The sequence below is a fragment of the Notechis scutatus genome, chromosome 1, assembly GCF_049901735.1.
Source record: "Notechis scutatus isolate UNSWTSFEM ecotype Mainland chromosome 1, rNotScu1.2, whole genome shotgun sequence".
Taxonomy (NCBI): domain Eukaryota; kingdom Metazoa; phylum Chordata; class Lepidosauria; order Squamata; family Elapidae; genus Notechis; species Notechis scutatus.
Window position 1 is genome coordinate 248,584,718 of NC_142009.1, and position 19,142 is coordinate 248,603,859.

Sequence of the window (19,142 nt, forward strand, 5' to 3'; positions counted from 1 at the left end):
ACAGAACTATTAGAAGTTGAATAGAGGAAAGGGTCTTTAATAATTACATCATCTTACTTCAGAAAGCATGTCCAAATGAGACAATGCTACATATAAGAATAATATATCTGAATCATCAACATAAGTCATCTTCTTGGAGTGCCAAGAATTTGGAGCATCTTAAAGAGGCAAACTCTATTCTGAGAAAGACCATTTTAAGGAGTGCTACCATTTGAAGTTTTTAAAGGATACTTACTTTTTTAAAAAAAGTTTAAACTCCTGCTTAATGATCATGAGGAATGTTCTTCCTCTTTCTACCTGATTATTTTAATTTCTGCAATGAGGAAGGTGTTTTAGATTAGCATACCATAAATGCAGCATTCCATATATTCCAGAATATGAGTTTCCTGAAAATACAAGAGAAAGGCCAAAGTGTGCTTAACTACATCCATTTATGTATATGGAGATTCCCAGTCATCCAGGTCATGGTTGTCCTAAAGGTGCTTTTTCAAAAGGCAACTAGACATTTTTCCTTAGGACGTTTCACTTCTCATCCAAGAAGCTTCTTCAGTTGTGACTGAATGGTGGAAGATGAAAGGATTTATATTCACTGCAGTCAGTTACAAATCCTAATATAAATCCTTCCATCCTCCACCATTCTGTCACAACTGAAGAAGCTTCTTGGATGAGAACATCTTTAAGGAAAAACTAAATGTAATTGCCTTTGAAAAAAGCACCCTTGGTACATTCATTTGTCTTTTACTGAGCCAATAGCTATGATTATCCCTGAGTAGCTGGTCTGAATTGAAGGAGAAAACTACTATCCAGTGTTGTCAGTTTGAGAGGGGTAGCTCTATCCTTATTTGTCTGAAAATTCATTTTATTTAGAAGAGTTGAAAAGTTGAAAACAGACGTTTACAAAACTCTCCAAGAGAGCTTTTCTTGTGTCTGTGTGTGTGTGCAGAAAAATAGGCCCAGCACAGGATGGAAGAAACATAATATTGCATCCATCTTCTAATCACAAACAGATGCTGTGTTATTTTTAAGCTAAATTGCTGCAGCAGTTGCTCTACTAGTCCTTTCACTTTCTGTCTGGAAAGGAAAAAAAAAACCAATTAAGAAAGCAGGAGTCTGCCCACAGCAGGATTCAGCTTGCACCTCTATTCCCTCTCCCAAATATATGTAGAAATGCCTATTTTTAACTCCGCATTTCCCATTTAAATAACTGAGCATGAAGAGAGATCTGAAAATGAATCCCCTCATTTCATGTTAACTTAAATTTATATTTCTGTTCATGTAGCCAGAAAGATACACGAATTAAGCACATTACATACATTATTTTAAAAAAATGTAAATAAATACAAAAGAGCAACCCAAAAACATATTGTTTTCATCTTCATTTCTCTTTCAAGTTTATTGCTATAATCTTTAAAATGTTTTCACTATTTAGAAAGCTATAATCTCTACTGCATGTTTAAAACCCTGGTTTGTGCTCTCCCTTGCATTCATTTATACAGTTTCTTTAAAGTTGAATTGCAAGCTGCCCAGAGTCATTGACTAAGATGGGGGCGGGCTACAGAAATTGAACAAACAAACAAAGACTTCAATTAAGAGAAATGCACACACAAACCTTAAAATCAAGTGCTAAAATGATTTCTGAATTTTAAAAAAATAAATACCATGCCTCTTTCCTAGTATTGAATTTTCAAGTTTCGAACACTTTCACTTTACAATTATTATACAGTGAGATTTCTGGGTGCTTCAGAACAGAAGAATATGTGACATATAGAACGCTGGTGGCATGGTAGTTAAGTGCAGAACTGCAGGCAAATTATTCCTACAGCCTGGAGTTTGATCCTGATGGAGCTCAAAGATGCCCTCAGGCAACTCCCTGGACAAGTCCTTGCAATTTTTTTTGAAAGATTTTGAAATAGCTTGCCATTGTCTTCTTCTTCCTAGGCTAAGAGAGAGGGACAGGCCAAGGTGGGAGTAGAATTCATAATCTTCCAGTTTCTAGGCTGGTGCCTTAACCACTAAAAAACACATTCTGCTAGAGCAGTGGCCCCCAACCTTTTTTGTACCACGGCCCGGTACAAAATGTACAAAATGATCCACGGACCGGTACCGGCATCAGCACGCACAACCAAGGCAAGGCAAGCCGAGCGACCAGCCAGCCAGCTGTCCCCCGCTTCTCCCCACCACCTTCAACTCCTCCTTTGTACCTTCTCGCGGTCGATGGGCTTTTCGGGCTTTTTCTTAATCTCCTTCTGAGTAACGCAAGACTCCACCACCATCGGGACGGCTCTTCATTCGAAGCCGCCCCCCCCTTCGACAAAACTAAGCACCCAAACGCCGCTTTCCAACCAACGACCAACAAGCTCACCCGGAAGCACTTTCTCAAGCGCCGTCGAAACAAGATGGCGGCACCCAAGCAAAATAGGCAGCCCGGTACAAATTGATGCACGGACCGGTACCGGTCCGGGGCCTGGTGGTTGGGGACCCCTGTGCTAGAGGGAAGTTCCCTGAGGATGGGCTCCAGCACGAATCTAGAAGCTCAGAAAGACTAAACCTCTGGTCCTGGTGACCAATTTGCAACATTATCCTGGGGCACAGCTACAGCATTTATTTACTGATTGATTGATTTGATTTGATTTGTCAATTGCTTACAAGATAATAGGTATAAATATAAACATGAGTAAGAATACAGGAAATAGGTACAAATAAATGGGGACAGTAGGACAGGGACGGTAGGCATGATTGTGCACTTATGCACACCCCTTAATGCATGCCTTCGGTCACCTTAACCACTATACCAAACTGGCTTTTGCTATAGCTTAGGACATCCTAACCCTAATGTGCTTGTTCACATATGTTAAACTGGAATGATGGAGAATATTCTAAAGTTGGGGCTGTCAGAAAGTTAGCTGCTTCACTTTTTGATTATCTTGTGAATGATAGTAGCAGTTGTTTTATGGCTAAGCCTCCCATAATAGCCCTTTTGAGTTAGCAGACGAAAAATACAGGCTCAGTCAGGCTCAATTTCACTAAAGGATAGGAACATGCAGGCTTACAAACAGATTGGAAGGAAGCTCCTCTCTGCTACTTGTTATTTCAAACTAGCTTCCATGAGAATTTTATGGGTTTCTGTGAGAGAATAAGGCAGATAAACGTTCACTTGCATCAGAGGTGGTATTCAGCAGGTTCTGATCAGTTCTGGAGAACCGGTAGTGGAAATTTTGAGTAGTTCGGAGAACCGGTTGTAACCTTCCCTCAGGAATGGGGAGGGAATGGAGATTTTATAGTATCCTTCCCCTGCCATGCCCACTAAGCCACACCCACAGAACTGATAGTAAAAAAAATTGAACCACTGACTTGCATACAATCAACTTTCCATCACTCAAGCTTTGCTTTTTGGTGAGGGATTTCAGGTTTTTAAAAATCTTTTTAACAGGCTCGACAGCCTGAAAAAGTCTGAGAATTCCTATGAATACTATCCCAAGTATTTTCAGTCTTCTCCATGAAGAGGCCACCACTTCAGGCAGTTATTATTTAGACAGACTTGAAATAAAGGCATCTTTTTTTTCAGTCTCACACAAAAGCGTGAAGCCTTCTTTAATGACAGATGCTACATTAGGAAGCACTTTTAAATTACTTCTGCAGCACAGACAGCTCTGGTATTTGTAGGAAGCTTCAAGATTCTCCTGGTTTCAAAAAAAAACCCCTCTGGTTCAACTTTATCAGCTTTGTTATACACACCAAGAGCTATAAGATGCAATCGGTTGCTTTCGTGGTTCTTTATAACTAGGGAGGGAGTAACTTAACTGAACAATTTTCAGTTCCTGCACTTGAAAAGAACAGAAAGTCCTAGTTGTCCACCAGACTTAAAAAGAGTAGAAAGAGAAAGAGGAGTTTGTTATGACTTTGAAAGTGATACTTTACAAACCACTATTTTCTGTTTATTTTTTCTTTGCCTGAAGCTGAAGCCTTAAAACTTGGGTTGGTCTTCAAACTCTTGCTTTGAACTTCCGAGTCCAAATGTCTTTATATGTCACAATTTTATTGAACTTCACCAGATTTGGGTATGTAAAGGCTTCCACCATTGAGATCCATTCTGGGATTTTCAAATATATTTTAGGTTTTATTTTTTCCCCATATAAATATTAGGGAGTCTCTTATATAGTGATTTTGAAAGTATGTATGGATTTTAATCCTCTCATACCATAGGAAAGCGTGCCATCCCAGTTGTAAGTCATGTCCTTCTAAATATAACAATCTCTGAGGGATATCCATTCTTTTAACCATGTTATCACACATGCTTGGTAATATAAAAACCAATCAGGTAGTCCAAACCCTCAATTTTCTTTAGATTCTTGTAACATTTTCAATTTTCACTTTTTTCCCTTGTCAAATAAATTTCAAAGTTACTTTATTCAGATCATTAAAAAAATCAATTTTTCTTACATTTCAATACTGTACAAAGATAACATCCTTTTTCTTGATATTCTTATGCTAAAATAATTGATATCCTTACTTTATAATAACTGAAGATTCTTATTCTAATGTTAAATGACCACATCATTAAAAATGTATTTTTACACTCTCCTTAACCATTTTATCCCTGTAAGCTCAGTCTTGGTTGCCACACTAGACTTTTTACAAAACAAAGTACATTCTGCTCCCCAGGAAATTGACCTTGATCTGTTTAAAAATAGCTCAGAGAGAAAAAACTATTGTGGTCAATAACTTGAGAAAATTTGGACAGTCAAACATAAATGGAAATTCATCTGGATAGTTCATCTTTCATTATCACAGCTGCAAAATAGATTTTATGGTGGATATAATGTTGGTCATTTAAAAAAAATAAACTATCACAATACCTGCAATGATATCATCCATTTGTTCTAGAGCAGCTTCAAGCATGTGACTAGCATCAGAAGTCATCTTTTGTGGCTTGCTTGGATCTTGCTTTCTCAGTCTAAAAGGGAAAAAAAGAGGTAATGCTTACTTATTTGTTTGATTTGATTTCTATAGCTGCCCGTCTTAATAGGTGACTCAGGGCAGCATAGATCATGTGACATAAAAAGAATTAAACAGTAGAAAATAAATATGTATGGCACCAAGTAAAACGGGTACTATGGATGTTAATGCAGTCAGTACCCTCAACCCACTTGGGGCTCCAGGCCGAACCACACAACCAAGTCTTCACAGTCTTGTAAAAGGCCAATAGGGTTGGGGTAATCCTGATATCTGAAGGAACAATATTCCAGAGAGCAGGGTCTGTGGCAGAGAAGGCACTTCTGGTTACCACCGGCCAACAATCCTTGGCCAATGGGGCCTGCATGTGTCCAACTTGTCTGATCAAATTGGATTGACAGAGGCAACTAGGAAAAGGTGGTACCTGGCACCAAGCCACAAAGGGTTTTAAAGGTGATAACTAATACCTAGAATTGCATTTGAAAACAATGCAGCTCATGAAGCAGTGGTGTTACAGGTATTGAATACCTGACAACTTTACTACCCATGTAGCCGAATTCTGCACTAGTTGAAGCTTCCGAATGCTTTTCAAGGACAACCCCATGTAGAGCACATTGTAGTAGTCCAGATGAGATGTTACAAAGACATGAGTGACTATGAGCAAATTAAATCATAACAACGTAGCTGCTACGCTCTTAATTTGCCATCAACAGAAATCATTTCATTATAAATATATATGTAAAAGTCAATAATCAGATCATGATCATCCTTGTGATTTATAAAAACAGTGGATTAAGTGAACAAGTAGAAAGTATATAGAGGACTAAAGACGGTGGCAGTGGCAACCAATTTACCTTAAATGGTTGTCTGAGAACTGATCCTACTCACTGGAGAACCCACTAGATGGCAGACTTTTCTAGCCATCAAACTTTCTTGCAAATTGATGGATAAGAATGCTTAGCAGATTCTGTCCAGAATGGTGTCATTGTAAGGGAGAAAATACTACTTTAACTAAGGATGACTTAAGGCTACCTGTCTCACAGAATGGGGATGAGGTGAAGGCAGCATAATTGGGGGGAGGATAAGTTCATCCAGGACACAATTGTGCTTATTAAGATGGTCTGCCCAAATACTTCATGGACCCAGAGGGATGCTGATAGGCAGCTGCAGAGCTTCCTTGTGATCTGGAGGGCAGTTCCATCAAGTGTCTAGTCAGTTGCTATCAAGCTTATGCTACTACAACAGATTAGTTGTAAATTGTCTTGAGAATAATTTGATTGAAAAGTAGATGTTATATGTTTGAGTTAAGCCATTAAGGTGTTGAACTCGGAGCGGGGAAACAGAAGTTGAAGTAAGGGATCACGGTGGCTCAAAAAATTAGGATGATCCTGATGATTGGCAGGCTCGCATTCAAGACCCAGTGTTGCTGCAGAACATCACATGTTCCAACTCCTGCCAGCCCAGCAATTCAAAAGCTGGCAACTGCGACTAGATAAATGGGTACCACTATGGTGGGCAACTTAATGAGGTCATGAAAGGAACCCCATGAGTGGGCATCCCCTGAGCAATGATGTCACCATTCAATCCTTTCAATCTGGAAGCGCTTCAGTGCTCCCGATACAATTGTACTAGTCTACTACAGTAGTCTACCCTTAACCCAGAAGATCACTAAGGGATATTTGGATCGATTGCTCTTGTTCGTCTTCCCACTACTTTCCAAGGTTGCTATTGCTATAGGGGGAAAGGAAGATAGCATCATGTTTTCTACCTTGAATTCATGAATGAAAAGCAAGATAGCAATCTATCAAATAAATAAAGTATGTGATTATAAAGTCAAAAAGAAAGATTCAAGGCAAACTGAATTATTTTATAACACAGAATTATAAAACTCGACAAGGAGTATTTGTTATATTGATTTCTTTTTTAAATACAGAAATGTCCTAAAGTTGCTCATCGTTTTCTAAAGCCCAATTATTACCAGCTTTACTTATCTTAGTTTGTAGGATGGGACCTAGAAGTAGTTAACTGGAGTTTATTTAATGTTTTTCTCCACTCCTAGCCTTGCTCAATCCCAGATTTGCAAGTTCCTCAGGTGGCATAGCCTCCAGCGCAACTTTGGCAGAAGCATCAGTCATTTCTAGCCATGACCTCTAGCTTTCAGTTTGCTATTCACAAGCAGATTTAAAGTTCATTTCAGGAAATAAGATTACCGAAACATTCCTTCTATGAAAAAATTTGGCAGCGTTTTTTGTTTTTCCTCCTTTAAGGGGAAAAAAATTTCCCTGCATATCAGTAGGTGCATATATATGCTAAATTAAATTATTATTTGGGATGTTCTCCCAGGCCAAAAAATATAATCTATGCATCTATTATATATATGCTATATGTACTTATGTTATATGCATTTATGTTATGCATTCAGAATACTGTACTATTTAACACAAGCCTATGTTTACTCAAGAGCAAGTACTGAGTGGGGTATAATACTCAACAAGGAATGTTGAATAGTATGAACAATCATTTCAGTAACCTTCATAAAGCTCCAGTGAAACCACTTAGCAGGATATTATTCTTTTATAAGGCAGAACTGAATCTTGCATAAAGGCCACCTAGAGAGCTAATGGTGATAGAAACTAGAAACAGAAAAAGGGCGTTGGTACTTACCTGACACGCCCGTTCTCTTTGAGCTGTGAAGAGCATCCAGTAGTGGGAGGTGCTTCAGTCTCTGCATGTCTAGGCTGGGCTTCATTTGTGGAACGCTCCTCCTCCTCCACGGGACTCCTCCCCAGTGTTCCCCAGTTTTGGCGAAGACGAGAGAAATAACCGTCCTCGTCCTCAATGCCCTAACAACTCATTGGCCGAAACAGGACCCCACCAGACGGAAAAAAGGGTGGGGCTGGATGCTCTTCACAGCTCAAAGAGAATGGGCGTGTCAGGTAAGTACCAACGCCCTTTCTCCCATGACCTGTTCAGAGCATCCAGTAGTGGGACATACCAAAGCTTGGCCTGTTCTACGGGAGGGACTCCATCTGGCCTGGAATCTCCTCCTGGTCCATGTGGACCCGTTGCAGAACTCTTCTGCCAAAGGAGGCCTCAGCGGATGCAAACACATCTATTTTATAATGCCTAATGAATGGCGATGGAGAGGCCTAGGTTGCGGCTTGACAAATTTCAGTTATTGGTGCCTGTGTGGCCCACGCTGCCAATGTTGCGGCGCTCCTTGTTGAATGAGCTGTTATGCCCCTGGGCACCTGCAGGGATTGAGTCTGATACGTTTTCGCTATCGCGGCCCATAGCCAACGGCCTATTGTAGAAGATGAGACCTTGCATCCCTGAGTGTTGGGCTGAAAAGACACAAATAAGGCCTCCGTTTTCCTGAAAGTTGCTGTGCGGTTGATATATATTTGCAATGCTCGCCTCACATCAAGCCTATGCCATTGTAGTTCCAACCCTTGGGATGGTCTGGGACAAAAATTAGGAAGTATCAGCTCTTGTGCCCTGTGAAAGACCAAGTTAATTTTGGGTATAAATGTAGGATCAGGACGAAGGACCACCCGGTCAGAATGGAAAACACAAAGATTTTGTCTGACAGACAAAGCTGCAATCTCTGACAGACAAAGCTGCAATCTCTGACGAGCAGAAGTGATCGCTACAAGGAAAACTACTTTATACGTCAGAAATTGGAGACTTGACGATTTCAAGGGTTCGAAAGAGCCCTTAGTGAGTGCGACGAGGACCTTGTTAAGGTCCCAGGTGGGATAACACTGGAGGGCATAAATTTGTGGCTCCTCGAAGGAAACTCCATATGCGTGGATGATGGGAAAGAGATAGTAGACCTTCACAAGTGAGAACTGACGCCACGGCCGCCACCTGTCTTTTCAATGTATTAGGTGATAATCCCTTGTCAAGTCCCTCTTGCAAGAACTCTAGGATTTGAGGCACAGATGGAGAGATGGGATCAATTCGAGACTCGGTACACCATTTTCAGAAACTGGACCATGTGGCATTGTAAATGCAAGTTGTTGAGGGGCATCTGGCGGCTTGGATAGTGGTGATAACTCTGTTGGAAAACTTTCACTCTTCAGACAACTCCGCTCAACCTCCAGACGGTCAGGTGCAACCATTGAGGGTCCAGATGTTGAAGGGGTCCCTGGGTTAGCAAAACCCTGGCTGGCAGAATTCTCCATGGTGTTGATATGGATAGACTGCGGAGGTCTGCAAACCACGGCCGTCTGGGCCAGTAAGGAGCTACTAGAAGTAGTTCCGCCCTCTCGTCTAGCAGTTTCTGGATGACCTTGGGAACCAGTGGAAGTGGCGGGAATGCATACAGTAGTCCCGGGGGCCAACAACAGCGGAGCGAATTGAAGTTCTCCGCTCCTTGCGAGGGGTACCTGGAAAAAAATCTCAGGAGCTGAGCATTGAGGGGGGAAGCGAACAGGTCCACCACCGGCTGTCCAAATGTCCTGACCACCTCTTGAAACAGGGTCGGATGGAGGCACCACTCCGATTGATCGATCGTGGCCCTGCTCAGCCAGTCTGCCTGTGTATTCAACAGACTCGAAATGTGCTCTGCTCTGATGGAAAGTAGGTTGTTCTCCGCCCAATGACACAAGCGCTCCGCTTCGCGCATGAGATGTTTCGACTGTGTGCCCCCGTTTATGTAAGCTTTGGCTGTTACATTGTCAGTCAATATTAGTATGTGCTGATTGTGTACCTGTGGAAGGAAGCTGCGGAGAGCCAGGTGTACTGCTCAAAGCTCCAGCCAGTTTATGCTGCACGACTGTTCTTTGGCAGACCAGCGGCCTTGGGTTGTGAGCGATTGAACGTGCGCTCCCCATCCAAACCGGCTGGCATCGGTGGTGATGGTAAGTCTGTGTGGCTCTTTGAAGAGGCAGCCTCTGTTGATGATTGGTCTGGTCCACCAGAGGAGAGATATGAGGACCTTTGATGGTACCCTGACCTTGTATTTGGAGTTGCTTCGGCCAGAGCGCTGGTACAGGAGCAGGAACCACTGAAGGGATCTAGTGTGGAGCCGGGCCCAAGGGATGATAGAGATACATGAGATCATCTTGCCTAACAATTTTGATAGTTCCGCTAGGGACACCCTCTTAAGACCCCTGATCTCCTTGATTAATTGCTGAATGCTATTTAGTCTATCTGGTGACAGGTAAACTTTGCCTTCCACCATATCTATGACTGCCCCCAGATGGGTTAACCGAGTCGATGGTGTTAAATGACTCTTTTTCCAATTTATTGAGAACCCGTGTTGTTGTAGTGATTGTAATGTGTTCTGAGTATCTTTGACTGCTTGATGAGCGGAGGATTACAAAATCAAGATGTCATCAAGATAACACTAGAGTCATACGGGGATATCTCGCAGCTAGTGCTGCGAGAACCTTCGTGAAGGTCCTGGGGGCAGAAGCCAGTCCAAAAGGAAGGGCCACATATTCAAAATGGTGGTTATTATAACAGAATCTCAGAAATTTATAGTGGGAAGGCCGAATAGCAATATGTAGGTACGCCTCTGTCAGGTGTATGGACGTGAGGACGTCACCCTTTCTGATGCCAAGTAAGATAGATTGCAGGGTGTGCATTTTAAACTTGCGATATACTAAGAAACGGTTGAGACATTTCAGATCCAATATTGCTCTCCACCCCCCCGAACTTTTGGGAACAACAAAAAGATGTGAATAGAAACCTCGCCCTCGTTGGTTGGTGGCTACTGGCTGGATGGCTCGTATGTCCAGTAGGTGTTGGATAGCTGTTTCCATGAGATTACGTTTAACCGGGTCTCTGGAGAGAGGGCATGACATGAAAAAATCTGGGGGAGTGGATTGAAACTCCAGCGCAAGGCCAAATCTAATTGTGTCTCTGAGCCAGAAATCAGAGGTTGAGGAGTCCCATTGGTCCGCAAATAATTTAAGGCATCCACCAATGGGGGTCGGGTCCAGGGAGTTACCTTGGATGCCGAAAGGACTTGTTTCCTGCTCCCCGAAAGGATTTCTTGGATTGACCATCCCTTCTGCTCCTATCCCCGAAGTCGGACCTGTCTGGCTGCTGCCCTGGTCTGAATGATGGGGGTCTCTGGTATCTGGGTAAAAAAGATCCCTGGTAAAAGGGCCGAAAGGATCCCCTCCGAAAGGACTGAGGGTTTCTAGAATCTGACTTCCGAAAAAGGGAAGGAAGAATTTTCTTTTTGTTTCGGGTTTCAATTAGTAGCGGATCAAGGGAAGGGCCAAACAGTCTGTCTCCCACAATTGGGGATGAAGCCTTGCATTTGTGCTTAAAGTCTGCTTGCCAATGTTTTAACCATAGTAAGTGGCATGCTGTGACATGTGAAGTAATGGCCCTGGCTGAAAACTTGACTGCATGATAAGTTGCGTCAGCTGAGAATTCAGCAGCTGCTATAAGTTTAGCAATATCTTGGTGCGCTCTAAGGTTGGAATTAGGAACATGTTCCCGTAAGAGGCGGAGCCATCTGGGAGAAGAACGGGTGAAGAAGGAGGTGGCCGTGGCTGCTCTGATGGCCCACGTGTCAGACTGATGGGCTCTGCATAGGGCTAGCTCGGCCCGTTTTTCCTCCGGCTTTAATGCCTCCAGCGCATCACTGGGAATGGAGGACAACGCTAATCCCACTATAGGTTCATCTACCTTGGGAGTATTCAATAATTTTGAGAAATCAGGGGCCAAACTGAAATATTTCCTGTCATATCCAGTGGGGGCTGGGTACACTGCTGCAGAGGCCCACTGTTTCTGTACCAGGTCCGAAAACATGGGAGGAACTGGGATCACCTCTGCTTCAATTACTGGTTGGTTGAAAATTAGATCCTCTGGTCCCTCTTCCGAAGGAGTTGGTGTGGTAGAAGGGGTCGACTTGTTTAGGCGTGCAATATTTTTTGCCTTAAACAAGAGAGATCTGAAAAGTTGTGGGCGGAATAACCCTGTAAAAACAGGTTAGCCAGGAACAAGGCCCTCATCCTCAGACATTCCCCTTTCTAAGGGATCTGCTTGTGACAGGGGCAAGCTGTCATATATTGATCCTGATTCAATCTCTTCCATTTGATCAATTTGATCCACTTCTTCCTTCTCCTCCTCCTCCTCCTCAGTCGGCCCTTGGAGGGGGACCTCCCCTTGTAAATGTACCTGGGTATAGTGCTGCTCCGACCTGGTCAACGACCTTAGCGATTGGGAATCATGATCGGCGATCACAGTATATTCCCTGGTCGTAACTGCGTGTTGAAGACCTGCTGCGATTCCCTGGTGGATTGCCAGCTCCATCCAGGCCTTCATCCTCTCTGGAACTTCCTCTGTAAGAATGTCATCCTGACGAAGACCGGCAGCCATCAGAGTGAATGTAGCTTTGGAAGCCCTTCGCGTGGTCGGTGTCCCAGATACTTGGGCCTGTTGGCCTTGGGGAGCCAAGCTGCACCTGGATAAGAGGGAGAGATCTAGGGGAGGAGGAGGGTGGGAAGAGGTAGACGGACCTGGACTAGAGGAGGGGAAGTCCTGTGAGACCTTGTGCGCCTCCCGTGTGCACTTATCTGTTTTTGTAAAGCTTTATGGCGCCTGATGGCATCCCTTTCTGAAGTTTTAGAATTCCCTTTAGCCTGCTTAGGTTTGTGCTGAGATTTGGCTTTGACCTTCAAGGATGAGGTCTGAGAGCTGCTACCGTCTGCCATTTTGATTCAAGTTGGAATTGCAATATGCTTGTTATACAATGCAATACTGTGAAGGCGGTTCGCACGCCCAGGGGCCTGATCTGAGGACAGACCGGTTGCCCTGATGATGTTTTTATTGACCCCTTTCCTCTTTTTTTTTTAATAATACCTATCTATAATGAGTCATATGTCAGTAATAATATTTTATTGATATTAAAATATTATACCGAAGAGAAAATTATTATTGTATTGTTATATAACCACTAATAAATAAATAAATATATATATGGATCTTTGGTTATTCGGTTTTCTCCGCGTAAGATTGGAAGTATCTAGGCAACGTTTCAATGAAGTCTCATTCATCATCTTCAGGCTTGTGTCTTCTGCTCTGTGCTTCTCAGAGTGATGTGAGCTTGCAGCTGCTTCTTCCTTTTAACTGCTAGTGGGGGTGTGACTTGATTGGGTGGGGGCTTGGCTATGTTCTGATTGGGTGGGGGTGTGTTCTCATTGGTTGGGGTTTTGGCTGTGTTCTGATTGGCTGGAGGTGTGTCCTGTTCAGGTGGGGGCTTGGTTGTGCTCAGGTTAGTCTTAGTTGCTGGGGGATTTGAGCTGGTGAGCTGTGATCTTGTTGTTTGGCTTCGAGTTCGTGGTCGTGCCGCATCTTCATGGTGGGGTCAGTTCGCTTCATGTATGGCTCGGAGGGGCTTGAAGTGGGTAGTGATGCAGCTGCAGTGCAGCTTCTGGTCCGTGGTCGTGTCAATTTAACTGTAAGAATAGCCTCGAATGTAGAAAAAAAACAAGATGAGGGTATAATGGTCCCCAGTGTTCGTGAAGGGAACCTCTGCTCGGAACAGAGTTACCTCACACAGCACGAAATGGAATACAGGTGTGCGGCCACAAGGTCTTGTAAGAAAAGATGGCCTCCAGCCGTTAATCTTTTGGCACCTCCCCAGCAGCAAACTCCCGCCGTGTGAAGGAATAGCCTCCAATGGCTTTTCCTATAAGGCTAAACAGCGGGGAAGGGTGGAAGGCACTAAGCATTTGAATCCTCCACCCCAAGTGGCGTTCAGAGGGGGAAGGAAAGCGATATGACTCTGTTGGGAGCAGGCAATCTGTCGGAATGGCAGGGGTAGAAAAATTGGTTGTGGGGAGGGGGCGCGGAGCCGCGCCGAAGCCTCCCGCCGCTTTGGGGCACAAATTGGCGCTTCCCTGTAATGCGAGCGATCTCTGTAATGTGGGCCAACGTCGAGAGATCGCAATGCGATTAGAAGGCTAAAGGATTCTAAAGACAAACTGATTAACTTTCAAACCTGCTAGCAAGGAAAGAATTTTTCCTGTTTCTGCCAAGGAAGAATCACAAGCACTGCCTATCTCTCACGAAGCTGAGCCAAAACTGGGGAACGCTGGGGAGGAGTCCCGTGGAGGAGGAGGAGCGTTCCACAAATTAAGCCCAGCCTAGACATGCAGAGACTGAAGCACCTCCAACTACTGGATGCTCTGAACAGCTCATGGGAGAACATTTTATTCTCTTACCTGTTGCACTATATAAAGCACTCAAGCTGTTGTAATCAAATCACAGATCAAACTTCATTGGAGTAAGCCTTAAGGCTTTCTATCTTGTATAACTCATCCCTCACACAGGCAGCAGGCACTTATTTGCATAAGGCTGTTTTATGCCAAACATTTTCTTCCACAGGTGCAGAATGTAAACAGGATCAAACTAGTCAGCACGATCCTACACAGAAATTATCCAAAATATCTCCTTTGCTGGTCATTTGTATGTAGGGAAACTCCTACAGCTTCCAGAGCATGCCTGTTTCCCAAAAATAGATTGCTAGTTGTACCCACTGAAAATGTACAGTTTCTTTGAGTCATTTATTTATTTAGATATTTATATCCGTCTTTATTATTTTTATGAATAACTCAAGGCAGCAAACATACCTAATACTCCCTCCTCCTTCTACTTTCTCCACAACAACAACCCTGTGGGGCAAGTTGGGATGAGAGAAAGTCACTGGCCCAAAATCACCCAGCTGATTATTTGTGCCTATGACAGGACTAGAACTCCAGGCTCCTGCTTTCTAGGCCAGCACCTTAACCACTAGATCAGGGATCTCCAACCTTGGCAACTTTAAGCCTGGAGGACTTCAACTCCCAGAATTCCCCAGCCAGAATTCTGGGAGGTGAAGTCCTCCAGGCTTAAAGTTGCCAAGGTTGGAGACCCTGCACTAGATCAATCCGGTGAATAAAAATCTTTAGAAACCACTATTGTAATTACTGATATAATTCCGGAGCATGAGATAATTTTGTTTCCTGAGCATAAATATTTCTTTCCCCGCCCCTGCAGATATGCTATAATTCTGATTTCCAGTCAAATATCAGGGTGTCTGAAAATACAAAAAAACTCAACTCTTACCACACTTACTCTGAACGGATCAAAAATCAGGATTCTCAACCGCAATTATTTAGGCCATCCTTTAGGTTTTTTTTAGAGAGAAATAAATAAGCCTAAGAAATAATAGAAATTGTTACTCTTGTTCATAATGGCCATTGTCACACTTCTGAAACATTCACCAATATTGAACTGGATTATACAAGAAGTTTAACATTGGAACTTATTCTGAACTTGCTTTTTCTCTCTTTGCACAAACTGAGAAAGGGGTATTGCCAGAACAACAGTAAAATAATATGGGTCTAGAGTGGTTATCTAACCCACTCTGAAGACTGAATTCTAGCTTTTAAAAATAGCTGGAACAGATCTAGAGAATATACTGTACTATCCTATCAATTCCAGTTTAGGAGCATAAGCTGTTTTTTTTTAAAGAAAATGACCAGAATTGATCCTGTATGGGAAAAATTTAATTAGCTATATTTGTTATCAGGATAAGACAAAAATCATAAAATATTTAGTCCATTATGAGGAGATAATTCCAATATTTGAGTCAGATACCTTATATCATTATGAAGAGATAATTCCAATATTTGAGTCAGATACCTTATACGTATATAGGTGAAGGGGGGAAGAGAAGGAAAAAAAAGGAAAAAAAAGAGAAAAGAGGGGGGGGGGGGGGGGGGGGGGGGGGGGGGGGTTGGGGGGTTTTTTTAGATTTTTGGGGGGGGGGGGGGGGGGGGGGGGGGGGGGGTGGGGGGGGGGGGGGGGGGGGGGGGGGGGGGGGGGGGTGGGGGGGGGGGGGTGGGGGGGTGGGGGTTTTGGGGGGGGGTGGTTTTTTTGGGGTTTGTGTTTGGGGGGGGGGGGGGGGGGGGTTTTTTTTTTGGGGGTTTTGTGGGGTGGGGGGGGGGGGGGGGGGTTGGTTGGGGGGGGGGGGGGTTGGGGGGGTTTTTTTTTTTTTTTTTATTTTTTTTTCACCCGGAGATAATGTTTGATTGGTTTTGTTTTGATGCATGTTTGTGTGTATGTGCATGCTAGTAGGTGTTTTTAAGACCTAATGTGATTAAACCTGCACCAAAAAGAATTCTTTTGCAAGTAATATCTGCAGTATTTTTTAAACAGATACTCTAAATTACAGGGGCTATGCAAAAGAAATAAGGGGTCTTATTGTCCCTGCCCAAATGCTTTATAGCTGATTGCTGGAGATTAACAACAAGAAAAGACATGGAAGTAAAGAAAACAGCTCCCAAGGTAGTCCATTCAGCTACAATAATCAAAGATGACTATTTAAAAGACCAGGGAATGATGAGGTGGAGTGGATGCTTCAGTTAAAGGTTTGTTTCCCAAGTTTGATTAGCTCCTCCCAAGTGCCTGTGATTGGGTAGCTTGACAGCAAAAGTAACTCTGATTGAGATGATTGTCAGTGCTCCAATCACAAAGATATCTGAATTAAAGCAGATCTACTAATTACTGATTTCAATCCCTCTCTCCATCACAGCACAGTATTTGAAGCAAGTGGCTTTATTTTGGCACAGTTGCTAATGCACTGTTATATGTAATGCTCCAGTATCTGGGGAAAAAACGAGTCAAGACTAGGGTTTCAAGAGTGTTTTGAATTGGGATAAGGAAGTTTATAACCATCCATTCCAGTTCATGTCAGCCTGCCCTAAATTGTTTTGTTTTAACTGCACCTTAAAATTCAGCCTTGCCTGAGATACAGTCCTATTAAAAACCCTTGCAGGTAACATATCTGTCTTATGAAAGAAGATTTTAATTGCTGTCATTTTGATTTATATGCTTTAATGACTACAAAAAGGCTCAGCATGACATATTTGGTGCCAGGCACAATGCAAAAATAACTTCAAATATGGATATAGCATAATAGCTTATAACCTGACTGCTAATAAATACAAATAATTTCAGAGTTGGAGAGCTAAGCATATATGTTTGTTCAGGTCTGTTAATCAAGATTCAAAGAGAGTGATCCATATTGATGGGAACTCCTTTCAGAGATAACTTCTGATTTCCTGTTAAGCAGTGTTAATTTTTTTTTTAAAAGCGTTCTTGGTAAAGTAGCCCATTTTCCTCGTTCATCTGCATGTATTATTTTGAAAAAAAAAAACAAAACCCTCTTACGAGGATCTAATGACCACAATTCATTTGGGCTACCATGAAAACTAAAAGGAGTTTGCTATACTTGAATAAGTTGTTTGCCTAGAATATGTAACAATATACCCCAATTTTGATCTGATTAGAATAATTAGGATCGGAAATATTTAGGGGAGTGCATGGAATAGAAAATATAGAGCAGAACATTCTTCCAAACCATCACATCAGCCACAGTTTGGCAGAAACAAAAACTCCAAATAGTTTGGTTGCTTCAGGTTTCAACCAAAACAGACTATGAAAACATTGGGAGTGATTTTATGGAGTGAGCAGAGCAAGATTGGCATACATCTTTGAACTCTTCCTTTCTCCTAAATTGACCCTCCATGTGCTAAACACATGTCTTTCCCTCCCCTCTGCTGCTGCCACTAGCATCTGGCTAAAATAATCTCAATTGTACAGGATAGAGTTTGAGCATAATACACTCCACTTGGCTGGCATTGCCAATTTCACCATTTCCAAGAACCTCCCCACACCAGTGTTGGCTTTTCTCCATTCTGCCAGTTTCTGCCCCCACTCCCTAACCACTGCCTGGAAGCACCACCAAGTTTCAATTGGTATCCAGAAGTAGCGGCCTTATTTTATTTTGTATATATGGAAGTTTCAACTCACGCAAAGACTATCCAAAAAACTGTTGTTTCTTGCATGAACCAGTTTCAACTCACGCAAAGACTATCCAAAAAACTGTTGTTTCTTGCATGAACCAGTGTATGCAAGGGACATTTTGCACACAACTAAAAATATTGAAATGATGAACTCAAGCAATATTAGCTGTGTCCACCCTGTATTTTAGCACAGGATCAAGGTCAAGCAATATTAGCCTGTGTCCACCCTGTATTTTAGCACAGCTGTACAATATGGGCATATAAGCATCCATGATATTGCCCTCAGCTCCTTCACAGTTCATAAGGGAGAGTGTTCAGTCAGCATGAGTATTATTATACACGCTGTATATTATACATTGTATTGTTGTAATATATTATTATTTGCAGTATACCTATATTATAGATATAGTTGAGATTGCCCATGTCTATTTATATTTGGCTATCTTATGGAGACAGTACATCCATCTATCCACCAATCAATCGGAATAGAGCTGAAAGGGACCTTGGAGGTCTTCTAGTCTAACCCCTTGCTCAAGCAGGAGACCCTTTACCATTTCAGACAAGTGGCTGTTCAGTCTCCTCTTAAAAACCTCCAGTGATGAAGAACCTCCAACCTCTGAAGGCAAGCTCTTCCACTGGTTAATTATCCTCATAGTTAGGAAGTTTCTCCTTAATTCCAGGTTGCTTCTCTCCTTGATTAGTTTGCTGACAGAGACACCATGGACCAGTCCTTTGCTGTTTTCAGGGTGGCCCCATGGGCCAGATCTAAGTACCACATGGGCCGAATTCGGCCTGTGGGCCTTGAGTTTGACACTCCTGGTTTAATCAGTAAAACTCAAAATCAAAGTTTTATTCTTTTCCACTTCAAGCACAAAGTTCAGAAGCAGTGTCCATGTGGAAATGAAAGTACTTATATTCTTTTCTTTAATCAAAACAGTAAAAATTTGCCATTTCAGCCATCTCCAGCAGCTTCATGCCTCTCTCGATCATTTCCTCACCCAGCAGCAGCTACTTAGCTGCCTGCTAACCTACTTGCAAGCTGAAAGTGTCTGCAACATCCTGTCGGCTTCCCCACTGACATGGTTGTGAGAAGCCAGCATGAGGCAGCTTCACCTACCGACCCTGGAATTTGGTTAATGATGACAACTAGGATCTGGTCATGTTGCCAAGTTCAAAAGCTGATACAAAAATTTATGCCACCAGATAAAGACTTAACGCACCAATTATCACATTAAACAAGAGAGAAACCTTCTACGCACCAATTCCACCTGCACTTTCTACAATTTTGTAAACAACAAACTAAAAGACTCAAGGTCCACCCCACCCCTGAAAGGACCTAATGGTAAAGACTGCAACGATGACACCATTAAA

General features: G+C 42.7%; 1 protein-coding gene across 8 annotated transcripts in view; it reads right to left on the reverse strand.

Annotated features, from left to right (window-relative positions):
- PPFIBP2 (PPFIB scaffold protein 2) overlaps positions 1-19,142 on the reverse strand; it is a 161,640-nt gene that overhangs the window by 116,390 nt on the left and 26,108 nt on the right. For all 8 annotated transcript variants that reach the window (XM_087951025.1, XM_087951024.1, XM_087951014.1 and 5 more), the window contains exon 2: positions 4,857-4,954. In XM_087951025.1, the coding sequence (XP_087807151.1) occupies positions 4,857-4,920 (64 nt within the window). In that variant the 5' untranslated portion in view covers positions 4,921-4,954. The remainder of the gene's footprint in view (positions 1-4,856; positions 4,955-19,142) is intronic.